We start from the raw sequence: 16,612 nt of genomic DNA on the forward strand, positions 1-16,612 counted from the left end.
AATGTCAGATAGATAGAATCTGATATTTTCATTGTGCCGTGATATTAGACTACCCAAAAAAGGGGATAGCACGCATTTGCAGAGTTGGTTATACAATGGACAGTAGAAAAGGATATGTTCTACAGTGTTCGACACATTCAAAGAACATGTGCAATGTCTATCATTTTTGGGTATGTTTAAACATCTGCCCTTGACAAAAGCTGAGAGGAAAACGTTCAATCGGGCTAACATATGGGACTGGAATTATTAATTTTGAGATATAAGTGGCCCTGTTATATGTTGTATTTAAACCATAGAACTTGGAGGAGCAAATTTTATATACAGCTGACTTGGTGTTTTGTTTTTCAATGTCCCTCAATCTGGTCTGAATATTGCAATAAATATATTGCTGTCATTTTCAGTTCTGCATAATAAACCAAAGTTCCTTTGTTCCTCAGGTGTATGGGGCATATGGTTAAGGGCAGAAACACATATTCATAACAGACATGTGTTCCAACATCTGTTGAGGATCCTAACAGGAATACACATGAGTGTTAGACAGGCATGTGGGTTCAGACGCACACCTCATAACAAAAATATCAACTCATTAAAATAGTGTAATTTAAACAGTGCATGTATTTCAGCATTTTGTGTGTGTGTGTTTTGTATCAACTTATCAAGGGTCTTCAGTGTGCCATCACAAAATACCTAGTTTAAAATTTGAGTTCACCAAAGGGGTAGAAATATGTATCTTTCCTTCATAAATAAAATCCACAACAGAGAGCAAGATACTATTTGCCATGTGAGACACTTGAGAGTTAGATTGTGCTGATTCACTTACTGGTTATTCAATATCAACCTACCTGGGCAAGGTTCATTGCTGCAGATCCAGGTGCCATGCCTGCAAATACTGAAAAATACATTTTTTTATTATTATTTAGATACATGGACAAATTGAACACAGCCTATCATTATTCATACTAAAGCACACATGACATGGAGATTTGTGATGGGATCACCAAAGGTCTTTTTCTTTAGCAGTCAAGGAGATGAATTTGACGGGACAATTGACACAAGGTATGGGAAGCCACACAGATGCTTGTTCTAGTACCTGCATGCCTACTTCCCTGCGGCTAAAAGCAGCTCCTGGGGATGAGAACCCTGTGCACTTTGCACTGGGCTGTCCCCGGGGGGGAGGGATCCTTCTCTGGAAGCCCAGATCCTACTCAATTAAATCTCACTTCTCTTTTTTTTCCCAATTCATTTTTATTGTTTTTCCATATACAAAACAAAACATCCAAAGGAAGGTATCACAAAAAATTCAAAAAATATTTAAACAAGTCTGTACACATATCTGTCCTAATAATACATTCCAATATATACAGATGTTGTGCCGAACCTGACTTCCTTCTTTCCTCTCCTTGGTTTTCCATTTTCTTCTCAACTTTTATGCGCTTTCTTCATTTTATCCCTGTCTTTTCCCTTAAGTAGTTTTTATTATTTTTTGAGACATGACTTTCTTTCTTTTATGTTGCAGTTTTCATGTTAATCCTACTAGTGCAGGGGTCCCCAAACTAAGGCCCGGGGGCCGGATGCAGCCCAATTGCCTTCTAAATCTGGCCCTCGGACAGTCCGGTAATCAACATGTTTTTCATGAGTAGAATTTTTTAAAATTTAAAATGCATCTCTGGGTTATTTGTGGGGCCTGCCTGGTGTTTCTACATGAGTAGAATGTGTCCTTTTATTTAAAATGCATCTCTGGGTTATTAATGGGGCATAGGATTTCGTTCATTTTTTTTTTTTCAAAATATAGTCCGCCCCCCCACAAGGTCTGAGGGACAGTGGACCAGCCCCCTGCTGAAAAAGTTTGCTGACCCCCGTACTAGTGTTTTCACATTTTTAAAATGTTCCTTTAAGTAATCTACAAATTTGCTCCATTCCTTTTTGAATCTCTGATCTTTTTGTTCCCTTATTCTTCCCGTCAACCTTGCCAATTCTGAATATGCCATCAATTTAGCCCTCCACTCATCTACTGTTGGAATCTCTGTTGTTTTCCACCTTCGGGCTAGTACCATTCCGGCAGCAGTGAATAACATGAATAACCGTTGGTCATTTTTTCTTAATTTCACTTCCCATCAGCCCCAACAGAAAGGCCTCCGGTTTTTTCGGGAAGGTATATTTTAACATTCTTTTTATTTCATTATATCTCACTTCTCATGCTATTATTCAACAAAGTTCCCTTTAATCTTTTATGTTATGCTCTTCAGATGAAGGGTGGTATACAAGTAATAAAATAATAATAATAATAATAATAATAATAATAATAATAATAATAATAGTGCCCAAGGCCTTAAGCACATGCATGAGTGTGTTGAAACTTATTATGCAGGATCATCTATAGCAGGCACGTCCAACAGGTAGATCACTGGGCGTCCGTGGTAGATCACTGATAGATCCCTGGCTCCCCACAAAGAAGCTCAACAACTTTTGTCTCCCCATAATAAAAGCTCCACATTTTTGCCCTGTACCCCCCAAAACGGTCCTTCCTCCTCCCTAGAAAAGTTCAACATTGACTTGAACCCCCCCAAAACAGGGCTTTCCTTCCTTAAAAAAAGTTCAACTTTAACCTGAACCCCCCCAAAGTGGGTAGATCACTGCCAGTTTTTAACTCTGTTAGTAGATCACAGTCTATTGGGAGTTGGCCACCCCTGATCTATAGTTATGGCCTAGGCACTTATTTTACACACTGAGATACAGGAGAATCAACCCCATACTACCACTTCATGCTCCAGTCATGGAGCTTCATGCCTGAATGTTTCCCCATCATGAAGTTCCTTGCACATAGAAAAATAGCATACTGTATATGGGAGACAGCTAGACTGATGTCTCCTCCCTCACTTGCTAGCTTTCTATGTGTCGGTTGATTGGAGTTTTTGTTCTTGGGTGTTTTTGGTGCTGTGGAACTGAACTGTACATCTAAAGCACCACAATCCAAAATAAACATTAGGACTTGATTTGGCTGCATGTATAGATTGGTCCTCAGTGTATATAACCAATGAGTTGGCCAGAAATGTAAGTGCCTATTATGGGGATAATCACACAGGGTTTCACTGCCTGTGACAATATTACCATTGTGGATCACATTATTCTATTTACCATGAGTTGCAGTCCTGGAAGACAGAAGAGCCGGGAGCGTAGCGCTTGCCTGAATGTAGGCAGGGGCAGTCAGAGCTGTCAACACAGAGATCTCCATCAAGCAGCTTGCCCTCTAGAGAGCCCAGCAAAAACACTGTTAGTATCTACAAAACCATTTTAACCCTAAATTCTAAGGAAGAAGATTGACACAAGTCATAAATGTTTATCAGTTGGCATCTTTCACCCTAGCACAATTATTTTCAAACTGTGCTGGAATTTCCTTGCAAACTTATAAGGGATTTCTATGTTTCTACATATAAAGAGATAGAGAGATAGGTAAAGGTAAAGGTAAAAGACCCCTGGATGGTTAAGGTGACTATGGGGTTGCGTCGCTCATCTTGCTTTCAGGCCAAGGGTGTTGGTCCGCAGACAGCTTTTCGGGTTGTGTGGCCAGCATAACTAAACTGCTTCTGGCGCAACAGGACAGCGTGACGGAAACCAGAGCGCATGGAAATGCCGCAGCAGTACCTATTTATCTACTTGCATTGACATGCTTTTGAACTTCTAGGTTGGCAGAGATTGCCAGACACACACACACACACACACACACACAATTAAGGTGAAAAAAAATCATTCCAGTAGCACCTTAGAGACCAACTAAGTTTGTCATATGTATGAGCTTTCGTGTGCATGCACACTTCTTCAGATATGTGCATGCACACAAAAGCTCATACCTATGACAAACTTAGTTGGTCTCTAAGGTGCTACTGGAAGGATTTTTTATTTATTTTTTGACTGCGTCAGACCAACACGGCTACCTACCTGTAACTAGTACAATTAAGGTGGAAAGAGTAGTTTTGTTGATGCTACCTTAAACCACTGCAAGTCAGAAACCCTTGCCAAACTATTACAAATCACTCAGAGATCTACCAGCAGATGCCAATATACCTTCTGCCCACCCCTGACCTTAATGTGCTCCTACAATATTCTGTGATAAACTGGGGCTTCGTAGGCGTTCCTCAGCAGACAAGTCAATATGGAACAGGTCCCCTGAATACCATTGCCCTAGCAAACAAAGTTTGCCTTAGCTGAGCTGTGAAAACAACTCTAATCAGAGAGCTAGTATACTACCCAATGTATGTCTAGTTGAAAAGAATACATACTCTTACATCTCCAGGCTCAATTAAAAAGCCTCTCACAGTATTACTTCTTCATTTTCTTTCCCTAACAGCTGGAATGACTTAGAAATAATTCAGAAGCGACTTAAGACTTTGCAGGCAAAGGGAAAGAAGTAATGGATCCTCATCCATCGCCGAACTCACATAGACCTTTATTTCTTTTTATTTAATAGTAGCTCTTTGATAAAATACATGTAGGCTGTATGCAAACCGCCTAATCTGGGGGACAGAGAATGAGAGAAGGAGAAGAGAGAGAAATAAATACTCCTAAACATTTGAAAACAGACACCAGTTTTCTTCTTTAAATGAAATGGGAAATGCTACTGCTCAAAGATCGGCTCTGTAAACAAATCAGGAAATAAATTACCAGGGCAGCTGCAGCCATCAACACATTTTTCTTGGCACACTTCGTTGATATTCAAACTCTGGCAGGTTTTGGCACAAGGGGATGTGCACTCCTTATACTCCAAGCCAACTGGACATCCTGGCCCTGGAAAAGTTGCAGGGATATGAGAGGCAAACCCTTTAGGAATCTACTAGCACTCTCCTTTATGATACAGAAAGGTGGATATTTTATTTGGTCAATTCCTTTCTCGTATTTTATTTTATTTTAAACCACTTCTAAGGAGGTAAACTTACACATACAAAACAGATAACGTATTACAGTGAACATTTGGCAAATAACCATCATGTGTGAATGTTGAAATTCCAAGAAACGTTTGTGAACGTCTGAAAACTTAGTTCTGGAGACAGACAGGAACTGAATGTGGCTCAAGAGATAGTTTGCTTTCCATGGTGTAAACATGCAGTTTGTTTGTTCTATCTCTGGCCAAATCATTTTTCAAGGAGCACCAAAACCTGCAAACAGCTATTAGCTATGGCTAACAGTGAGATGAGCGGGCATGCAATGGGTGTTCTTTCATTCTGCCTTTTGCTCTCTGGAAACAATTAGAATCTGTCTCCAGCTTCTGTGATACAAAGGTGAATGCCTGACTGTTATTGTTGCAAATTATGGTGATTTGCATTGGGAAATGTTCTGATGCCTTGGAACAGAGGTGGCCAACCTGGTCTTTCTGAGATGTTATTATTGGTCTGCAACCAGCATCGTCCCTGACCTCTGAGCATGCTGGCTAGGCTGGGCTGAAGGGAGCTGCTGTTCAACAATATCTGCAAGGCACCTTTGTGGCCACCGCTGCCCTAGAGAGTAGCCCTAATGCAGTGTGTTTGTGTTACTTGTATTCAGTAAAGAAAGCTACTGTATTTTTAAAAACATTTGAAACTGCTAAGTCGGCCTGATATGTACAGTGCAACCTCGGTTTATGAACACCTCGGTTTACGAATTTTCGGTTTACGAACGCTGCGGACCCATCTGGAACAGATTAATCCACTTTCCATTACTTTCAATGGGAAAGTTTGCTTCGGTTTATGAACGCTTCAGTTTATGAACACACTTCCGGAACCAATTGTGCTCATAAACCGAGGTACCACTGTACTAGCAATAGGCACCCATTCATTGTTACAAATGAATTTATGAAATGGCAAAAAATAATCTGCAGAAAAATCACTGCAAAATTTGGAGCCTCTGTACACAATTTGGAGATGAGGGGAGGGTGAAGATCTGTAGTAAAGAGGCACTAGACTAAATAGGGCTTTAAAAGTCTTCACCAGCACTCATAACTGGACCTAGAAGCTAATAGGGAGTCAGAGCAGCTAAGGCCCGGTTTATGTAGCCCTCTCCCACAGCAGGATTCTGCATCAGCGGAAGCTTATGAATTGTCTTCAAGCCCTCAGAGGAGCACATTACAGCATTTGATATGAGAGATTTCCAATGGATGACCGAGGGCAATTTTGATGGAGAAAAGCACCCACACAACTAGGGATTTAGTACAGTATATAAATTTTCCCTCGGCTCTTTTTGCTGGCCCATGTAGGACCAGCATGGATAGTTGGCCCCGGTGAATATTTGACGTTTTCTCCCCTTATGGCTTTGATCTAAGGGGTGCCACTAAAACGAGGCTCCATTTTAAAGCTGCATTTTAAACTGTATTCTAATTTATATTTCAATCAACTGTTTCTTTGGGTTTTTAAAAAAATGTTTTTACTGTATTTATATTTGGTGTTAGCCGCCCTGAGCCCGGTCTTGGCCAGGGAGGGTGGGGTATAAATAAATATTATTATTATTATTATTATTATTATTATTATTATTATTATTTATAGCTCACCTGTCCAAGCTTGTGAAAAAGAACAATGCAGGAGTACTTAACGGAGTCCTTTAGAGGGAGTTTAATCCTATACAGCAGTATTCCTCAACCTTGGGCCTCCAGCTGTTTGGGGACTACAACTCCCATCATCCTGAGCTAGCAGGACCAGTGGCTGGGGATGATGAGAGTTGTAGTCCCAGAACAGCTGGAGGCCCAAGGTTGAGGAACACTGCTATACAGGACAGATGAAAGCAAAAACCCTCTTGCCCAAGGCCAGTCCACTATCATAGCCTTTGACCTATCTGGATTGTGTTTTGTATTGCTAGCCCTCATCTAACCCATAATTTGGTGCAGACCAAATTCAGGGACTCAGCCACTGCCAACGGGTTTGGTGAAAAGACAAAGAGGTCCTGTGTATCCTTAGCACAGTGGCAGTGACACCACATGACAGTCCCTTCCAATGGTTACACATCTCTGTTGAAAAGCATGGATAAGAAACAGCCCACAAATAGCTTGCACCATGAGAGATGCAAGGTCAGAGCAATGCCCTTAGGCAATCGTGACAGCTTTTTGCTCGGAACTGGAAGTTCAAGCTACGTTCCTAGTGTTTCAAAACTCTCCCAATCAATCCATGGGATATTCTAGAAACCAAGTCTTGGAAACTTACTGCATGCAGCACTGGCAGGCCACCCTTCCAGAATCACACCTTGCCGAGCACAGTTTCTGGCGTACTCTAGAAAAACAGGACAGTGGCAGTTCCTATCCTGGGCACATCTGCAGATGTCTTCTTCACAGAGGCCAACGAATTGCTCAGGATCAACCAAGTGATGACATTTGGAAAACACAGTGGATGTCTTCAGCAGCTGGCAATTTTCTATAACGCCCTGCAGGCACAGAATAATGAGAGCTGTCACAAAGCTCTTACAATAAGCCTCGTGGGATAAGGGTGGATTAGGGAAGGGAAGGGTGTAACTGCGGGAATATGCAGGTGCTATTCTCTTCCTCCACCCCGTGAATTGTCCCTGGAGAGAGGTCAGGAGCAGGGCTTCCATGTCTGAATACTCTTTCCTCTGTTCAATCCTGTCTCATTCACCGCAGAGATTTCATGGGGGGGCCTGGCCCTGCTGGCTGGTACAGAGCAGAGGCAGGGCCAGATTTAGGTTTGATGAGGCCCTAAGCTACTGAAGGTAATGGGGCCCTTTATATGTCCAGCTGTCCTTTGTCAACAACAAATTGTCGCTGTTTTCTGTGTTGAATATATGCTATATCAGGCATCCCCAAACTTCGGCCCTCCAGATGTTTTGCACTACAATTCCCATCTTCCCCGACCACTGGTCCTGTTAGCTAGGGATAATGGGAGTTGTAGGCCAAAACATCTGGAGGGCCGCAGTTTGGGGATGCCTGTGCTATATGGTAATTTATGGACCTAATAGGTATCTAAAGCCATTTGCACATAACAAATACGAGCCTATCACAACACAACACAAAACACTGTTGCGGTAGGCTTTATTTTATTTGTTTTTTATATTATATTTTGTAAATGTACATCCAGGTTTTTTTCCGTTACATTTTTTGGAGGCCCCCAAGAAAGTGGGTCCCTAAACTACGATATAGCTTGTTTATTTTATACGTAAATCTGGCACTGCGTAGAGGCCAAGTCCCGAGTGCAAATCTCACCTTTGCCATAAACTCATTACACAAAGTGTCTTTAGTCAAGGCACAGACTTTGCTTTCAAGTCAGGAGGCAGGCTAGCTCCTGTCTTCTCTCTCTTTTAAAAAGAATTAAATGATTCATTATGTTATTATAAATTTTATCCTATACTCCTTTTATTTATTGGGTTCTTAATCCCATAGATATGCCCCAACGCTGCACCCATTTTTTCCTCACACTAACCTTCAGAGAGATTAATCCGAGAAACAGATTTAATGTTCACTGAAGAAGTAACTGGCAGGACTCAAGAGTCACACAGCACTTCTCCACCAACCCCTTTGAGTAGGAAACCCTATAGCTCAATAGTGGTGGGCAGAAGACAGACTGAACCATAGCTATTGTTCTCTGCCCCCGACAGCTGACCATGGCACATTGAAAGGCGCTGAGGGATGGGGAATTGTGCATTCTTGAGACAGAGCCTAGCAAACAAAGGAAGCTGTTTTTCTTTATGTAAAAGATCAAAATTCTTCCAACAGGCACTGGTATTGCTGAACTGCTATTAATAGAACAATGTATTGCTTTGAGAGTGAATAAATTAAACTAATGTTTGAAAATGCCACAAAAGTCTCCTGAATAACACAGAGGCTTCGCTTCTTCGGCCTGCAGGAGAAATAATCCTCTATCCAAGCACTCTGTTCGATAGTCGTTGATACAAGCACAACTGCTGTGGTATCTGTTGTGTAGTGGGTATTCAGCGATTTCAGCCCAGTGCAGATAAGAAGCTGGAGGCGAGGATCTGGTACAACATCTCTTTACTTCAAAGAACAGGTAAGAGTCAGAACACAGGAATGGGGAAAACTGGGGCTTATATAATAACAGAGGACTAGCAGGGAAAAGATACATTTTGGCGGGAACCAATGGCACGGATTCCCTCCCGCGGAAACCAATTCGGCAGAGGATCCAAATCCTGCACCCTGAACCAGCAAATGATAGACGTTCCCACTGGAACCTGTGCATATAAGTAAACTCTGTAATACAATACAATAAACTCTATATTACAATACATACTTGGCTGTGCTATTACTTTAATACACAACAGTATCTTTTCGTAATCCCTAATTCTGCCCAAATGAAGCTCAGTCTCACCATCAGGCAAGGTGAGGTGGGCCACCTCAAAGAGAACATTTCTAGTGCCATCGAAGGTCAGCAAAACAGGTAGGTGGGGGCAAAGGACACTGGGAAGTTGGCAAGCAGTGCACCCCATATTTAAAGGAGCCTGAGGTACAGAAGTCATGCTAATGAACCCTTAGGATTTTCTGCTTTTGGTTAAAAGGTCCAAAGCTAGTCCTAGTTCTGATATTTTAAAAAAAAGGTTAGATCCAGACTTAATTATGCTTAGAGCAGACCCACTGAAACCGATGGGAGAAGTTGATCGTGACTAAGCTACCGTATTTTTCGCTCCATAAGACACACCTGACCATAAGTCACACCTACCAGTAGTCTTTAGAGGAGGAAAACAAGGAAAAAAATATTCTGAACAAAACAGTGGGTGTATGTTTTTTTTAATTTTTTTTGGTGAAGGCTATAGCCATGGACATGCTATGGACATACCCAGGTGGCGCTGTGGGTTAAACCACAGAGTCTAGGGCTGGCTGATCAGAAGGTCAGCGGTTCGAATCCCTGCAACGGGGTGAGCTCCCGTTGCTCGGTCCCAGCTCCTGCCCACCTAGCAGTTTGAAAGCACGTCAAAGTGCAAGTAGATAAATAGGTACTGCTCCAGCGGGAAGGTAAACGGCGTTTCCGTGCGCTGCTCTGGTTCGCCAGAAGCAGCTTTGTCATGCTGGCCACATGACCCGGAAGTTGTCTGCGGACAAACGCCGGCTCCCTCGGCCTATAGAGTGAGATGAGCGCCGCAACCCCAGAGTCGGACACGACTGGACCTGATGGTCAGGGGCCCCTTTACCTTTACTATAGCCATGGACATGCTATGTGATCTGATGGTGAATTTGCAAAAATCCAGAGGATCCATGTGCTTTTACCCTCCCAAGGGCTTGTTTTAGTATTCCTGTCTCCTCTCCTTCCATGTTCACTGTCTTTACCTCCCCCCTCCCAGGCAGCCTCCTTTATCGCTAGTGTCCCTTATCTCCCTCCCAATCACTTGCCGATTAGCTGCTCAACGGCTTCTTTTCAATGCCTCCTTCCCACTTTCTAAAATAAAAAACCACAATCTGCTTTCCGCCCCTGGGCAATTCGGCTCCAGGGGCCATGCATTTGCTCCATAAGACGCACAGACATTCCCCCCTTACTTTTTAGGAGGAAATAAGTGTGTCTTGGCAGGAGCTGGGACCAAGCAACGGGAGCTCACCCCGTCACAGGGATTCGAACCGCCGAACTTCTGATCAGCAAGCCCTAGGCTCAGTGGTTTAACCACAGCGCCACCTTCGAAAGCACGTCAAAATGCAAGTAGATAAATAGGAACCGCTACAGCGGGAAGGTAAACGGCGTTTCCATGTGCTGCTCTGGTTTGCCAGAAGCGGCTTTGTCATGCTGGCCACATGACCTGGAAGCTATACGCCAGCTCCCTCGGCCAATAATGCGAGATGAGTGCGCAACCCCAGAGTCGGTCACAACTGGACCTAATGGTCAGGGGTCCCTTTGCCTTTTTAAGTGTGTCTTATGGAGCAAAAAAATAAACTGAGTTCAATAGGGCTACTGTAAGCATGACTACTTGTGCAATCTTCCTAACCATGCCTACCCAGACATGCCCTATTGCAGGCATCCCCAAACTTCGGCCCTCCAGATGTTTTGGACTACAATTCCCATCTCCCCTGACCACTGGTCCTGTTAGCTAGGGATCATGGGAGTTGTAGGCCAAAACATCTGGAGGGCCACAGTTTGGGGATGCCTGCCCTATTGCATTCAGTGGGGCTTACAAGCAAGCAAATGGAATTAGGATTGTAGTCTAACTCTAGATCCAACCCAACAATATCATTGCAGTTAAAATGGCTGTCATTACCACAAAAGCTGCAAGTTGGGCTAGATGTGGTTAGGTAGGCAGCACTAGACTGGCTGAGGGCAGAGGAAGGAGGAATTGTCCCTGTTCTGGGAGAGAAGAGGACCGAGGGCCTTGGTTAAGCATCTCCAAGCAAAACCCCAAACAAGCAGAAAGCATCAGTCATCAGAAAGTTCAATGGTACGAAAACAAACAGGATATTTGTATGAACCACAACCTCTGTTTTCTATCAACAGGTGTTGCAAAAGAGAAAAGCAGATTTGCAAAAACAAAGTTAGCACCTCAAAGGAAGTCCAGAACATAATAAACAGTCAAGAAGGGAAATGCCTGGCTAAGGCAGTTTGGGTAAGAGACAACATAGAGAGGGGGTGCTTTCAGACATACATAGTAGTCGCTCCCAATTGTCACTGGTCAACTGTAGCTGAATTAGTAACTTATTTTATTTTGTCTAATCCGAATAACATTTTGTAACCAGGTGGGCAATTCCCCTTCCCCAGACCCAAATGTGTGTATGGAAGGGGGTGTGTGACTTTTGTTTAGATCATTGTTTATGGATAAAGGGTTACGTATGTATTCCAACCCTTGCTACAACTCTGACCTTCCCACCTTAGAACTGAATGATCCCCGCTGCAGAACGTCCAGCTGTTGAGACCCCCATCCATACTCCTGCCCAAATAACTGCCTCTCTCCACACCAGAGACCCACATCAACACAGACAAAGAGGTCTAGAGGGCCTGTTAAAGAGGAGGAGGAATGCTAGGCTCAAAGTCAGAGGCCTCTCCCTTTTAAGCCAACCATTCCCGTCAGAAGAGGCTGGTTGATCAAGTCCTAGAAGCATAATGACCACTCCCCACATCAAACGGGGGGCGCCTTTCAGATCCCAGCAGTACAGCCTGGATACGCGACCCCCCCCAGGCTGGACATCTGGAAGTAACCGCCTACCCCTGCCAGTTACCCAATCCCAGCTGGGGGGGGCGTTGGCAGGAGAGAGTTGGCTAGGTAAGGGGAGGGATCGACCAGCCCACACAACAGTGGGCGGAACTTACCTAGGAGTTCTCTCAGTCGGCTCCAAAGCTTCTCCCACCCTGCCCTCCCTTAGTTAAGCCTTCTTTTGCAGGTTAGCCTCTTCTTCACAGGTATGCGGGCGCTGCTACGTCATGGTCGCTGTTGAGGGGCCGGAAAGGGATTTCCCTGCATCGGCAGGTTTTGCCTTCCCCGTACCAAAACATCACAACTTTGGCGGTTTCAGGCCTTGGGCGGAATCCTTTAGTCCAGGGGTGGCCAACTCCCAAGAGACAGTGATCTACTCACAGAGTTAAAAACTGGGAGTGATGTACCCCCTTTTGGGGGGTTCAGGTCAAAGCTTGAGGTTTTTTAAGGAAGGGAAGCCCTGTTTTTGGTGGTTTAGGTCAAACTTGTTGAGCTTCTTTTAGGAGGGAGGGAGGCCCATTTTTCTTTAGGGCTTCAGGTCATAGTTGTTCAGCTTTTTTTAGGGAGGAGGAAAATTTTGGGTGAGCTTTTTTAGGGGTACCAGTGATCTAGCAGTGATCTACCACAGACATCCAGTGATCTACTAGTAGATCACAATCTACCTGTTGGACGTGCCTGATTTAGTCTATCTTCCCTGCCCCCTTCCCTGCCCCCCTTGCAGCGGTGATCCCAGGGTTCCCCATTAAAGAGGTCTTGAGGGGGGCATTGGTCATACGCCATTAGGTTTTCATTGCTCTCCCCTGCAAAGATGGCAAAATGGGGGGGCGGGCTCTCTGCTTGAACATATGTTCTCCAGAGCCAGCCCAATCCCCACACATTCTGGATAACCCTGATGTCCCCCAGATCCCCGGCTGGGGACTGGGAGGCATAAACACCCAATGCCTAAGCCAAGGTCTCCCTACATCTGAAGTTTTAATAAAGTTGCGGCCAAATTTCAATCCCATAACACATTGTCTTGAGTCATTATTCCACGTGGGTGTCACCCAGGGTCGGGAGGTCTCTGCCTGTCCGCGCAAAAGCTCCCTGCACACTCTTGGGCTTAGTCAAGTTGCTCGCTAGGAGGCTGCCCTACTTCACAGGTTTTTTGCTGGATTGGACCACATATTCTCTGGCTGCACTTGGTAGGGGTCTTCTACCTGCCCCACCTTTGCACAGTGGAAGTGGCTGACTGGCTGCAACATTCATTGCAACAGCCTCGGTGGGTAAAGGAGGGGCATATTTGCAATCAAAATAGTATCCCCTTCACCTTTTTTTTTTCCGGCAAGGAACTCTGCTACAGTACTTCCTTTTCTTTTATCAACTGTGAAGGTTGGCAGTTTCCATTACAAAAGCACACACAAAAATTGGGCACAGACAGTTGAGTCGTCCCTCTTTCCCAGTACTACCCCTGCACTCAACTTTGCAAGCTTTCAGCTGCATTTCCCTTTTCAAACCAAACGCTGTACTCTGTTTCCTCTCTCAACCGCATCTCCAGCTTGCAGTGTTTACAGTAAAGTACACTGGCCTCTCTTGCTCTCTCTGCCACAGCACTCCCACAAAAAAATGCCACAAATCTTAAATATGCATTTGTCTTGGCAGGCGAGTTGTTTACAAAGTAAAAAAAAAACCCACAAACTTATTTCTCCCCACAAAGACAGCATGACTTAGAAAAAGCATGAAAGCATCTCCCCTCTTTTTTCTGGATGGATATTGTTTCCTATAGTCAGCTCTCATTCTGCCCCAGGAGAGGAAAAGATGTTGTCAAACCCAACCTCTTACGTTATCAGTAAATAAATTGTTATGTACTAAGCTGAATCCTAGAACAATAGGATCCAGAATGCAGCAGTCAGGTCCGCAGGAGCCACCCAATCCAGCTCTAGGTGGAAGTGAATCAGCGACCTGATTGGCCTGCAAGAGCAGCCAATCAGGCTCCTGAAGAAAGTGAATCTGCAACCTGATTGGCCCACAGGAGCAGCCCTGAATTAGCCAATCATGCGGGGGCCATTGTGTAAATAATGTATATATAGCAGACGTTTGGGGGGGAAGTTTCATTCATTGCTACAACGAGCTGAATAAAGAGCATGAAATTCACACTCGACTCTGAGTATATTTCATAAATGTTCTTAAAAGGAAGCAGGAAGTGGGAGATTCAGGTGCTTGAATTATCAAGAGTAACTCTCTGCTTTTGCTTCCTGAGGCTCCAGGGCCTTATTGGGATATTTGGTTGCCATTTGTGAAACAGGCTTCCCTTAGCATCTAACTGTTAATCTCTCTTCCTGACTGACCACAGCCTGATAGAGCACTTACTAAAATCCCACCTCCCTCCTAACATAGCTGCTAAAGGTACAGGAGCCCTATTGCCCCCCCCCTTGCTGAATCCTGCTGTGCCAAATACCTGAAGACCTGCTAGAAACAGCAGACAGGCAGGTGAAGAGTACAGGTGAAAAGACACAGGGGATAGTCGCAGCCGCCTTGTCTTCTGATTCAGCCCTGAATTTTTGCAACATAACAGTATCTGAGAGAAGCTGAAGGCAAATTTTGGGTGTGGGCCTCGCTCCTTTTCTTTTGGAATCTCAAAGGAGGGAGTGTTGCACATTGTCTCTGCTAAAACAGGTTCTGCAGGGAATTTGTATGGTTTCAAAATCTGATTGACCAGAGATGACAGTCAGACAAATGAAATGGGAAGGGGAAACTCCCTTTTAAAAAATGCCATTTGGAACTTTTTAAGTCCGCTATTAGTCTCCTGCCAAATGTATAAGGAAAAGGTGTTCACGGGAATTGCCTGGGTCCTGTCAAAAATCCACTCTGAAATGCTTTGTGCAAATTTTAAAACAGCATCTGAGAAACTGCTTAGGACAAGTAGAAACTGGTTGACATCCACTAGCAGCAGGAAAAGGCCTCTGCTGTGGGGTTTCTAAATCATGAACATACAGTTCAAGAGAATAAGGTGCATTCTTTAACATGCCTTGAACTCCCTCGTCTGAAAAGCTGTTATTTTGGCATAGGAAATACTGTGTGTGTGAACATGAATTACTATTTTGTACTGCAAAATTATAATATAAATTAACTACAATGTAGGATTCCCTTCTGCCCTGCAGTCAATGAATCTCTCGGTGCCGCACCAACCTTCTCTTCCATCTCAGATGAAATGTTGCAGGTATAGCTCGGAGGATTCACCCTCTGGCATCTCCTCTCTTCACTGTGCATGGCCCAGGAATTAGCAAAAATGTAGGGGTTCTCTTCCAGAGTTCCTGCAGTTGCAAGGAGGAAAATAGGCCATTACTTGGATATGACAATTTGCTTAGAGTTCCATGATCAAGAATGAAGCTTAAGCAAAGGAATCTTCCTTCCTCAACAGTCAGTTGTGCTGGATGGTTTTCTGCAGACACAGCCCATTTAAAATATTCTGCCAAAAGTGCGTAATTGTTTTCTAAACATGTTCCCACACTGTGATCCTTAGAATGATAACACATCTGAAATGTAACTGCCAAAAACCTCATTATAAAGGTTGGAGCTGTTTACTGAGGTAGCTTATTCTAAAGTAAAGACATCAGAAGTCCAGAAAGCATCACATTTAATTATTAAGGTAAAGGTAAAGGGACCCTTGAGAGTCCATGGGACCCTTGAGAGTCCCATGGACTGCAAGAAGATCAAACCTATCCATTCTTAAGGAAATCAGCCCTGAGTGCTCCCTGGAAGGACAGATCGTGAAGCTGAGGCTCCAATACTTTGGCCACCTCATGAGAAGAGAAGAATCCTTGGAAAAGACCCTGATGTTGGGAAAGATTGAGGGCACTAGGAGAAGGGGACGTCAGAGGACAAGATGGTTGGACAGTGTTCTCGAAGCTACGAACATGAGTTTGACCAAACTGCGGGAGGCAGTGCAAGACAGGAGTGCCTGGCGTGCTATGGTCCATGGGGTCACGAAGAGTCGGACACGACTAAACGACTAAACAACAACAACAAAGGGACCCTTGACTGTTAGGTCCAGTCGCAGATGAATCTGGGGTTGCGGCGCTCATCTCGCATCAATGGCCGAGGGAGCTGGCGTACAGCTTCCAGGTCATGTGGCCAGCATGACTAAGCCGCTTCTGGCGAACCAGAGCAGCGTACGGAAATGCCGTTTACCTTCCCGCCAGAGTGATACCTATTGTCACGGTCTGGTTGGCGGGAGGTAGCAGTCCCGACTCAGGACGTCAGGACCAGAGGCAAGATGGCAGAGTGGAAGCAGGAACCGGAGTCCAGGTGGTGTGGGGCTGCGGGGCAAGCAGCAGGAAGTCGCAGGGTCGAAGAACCGAAGGTCGGGAAGGGTGTCACAAAGGCGAAGGCCTGAAGGTTGAGGAGCAAGGCGTCGGCAAGGTGAAGGTCCAAGGGTCGAGGAGCAAGGCACCAGCAAGGCAAGGGTCCAAGGAGCAAGGTGAAGGATCAAGGAACAGGAGGCCAGATGCAACAAGACAGGGATCGCGTTGCTGTGGCAAAGAGCTGA

At 44.5% G+C, this 16,612-nt stretch overlaps 1 protein-coding gene across 2 annotated transcripts in view; it reads right to left on the bottom strand.

Annotated features, from left to right (window-relative positions):
• Positions 1–16,612, bottom strand: part of VWF (von Willebrand factor) — a 158,821-nt gene that overhangs the window by 129,708 nt on the left and 12,501 nt on the right. For both annotated transcript variants that reach the window (XM_035138705.2, XM_035138706.2), the window contains 5 exons: positions 15,253–15,377; positions 7,161–7,377; positions 4,660–4,782; positions 3,136–3,247; positions 843–889 (listed from right to left, as the gene is read on the bottom strand). In XM_035138705.2, the coding sequence (XP_034994596.2) occupies positions 843–889; positions 3,136–3,247; positions 4,660–4,782; positions 7,161–7,377; positions 15,253–15,377 (624 nt within the window). The remainder of the gene's footprint in view (positions 1–842; positions 890–3,135; positions 3,248–4,659; positions 4,783–7,160; positions 7,378–15,252; positions 15,378–16,612) is intronic.

Source organism: Zootoca vivipara, chromosome 5 (genome assembly GCF_963506605.1).
Source record: "Zootoca vivipara chromosome 5, rZooViv1.1, whole genome shotgun sequence".
Lineage (NCBI taxonomy): Eukaryota > Metazoa > Chordata > Lepidosauria > Squamata > Lacertidae > Zootoca > Zootoca vivipara.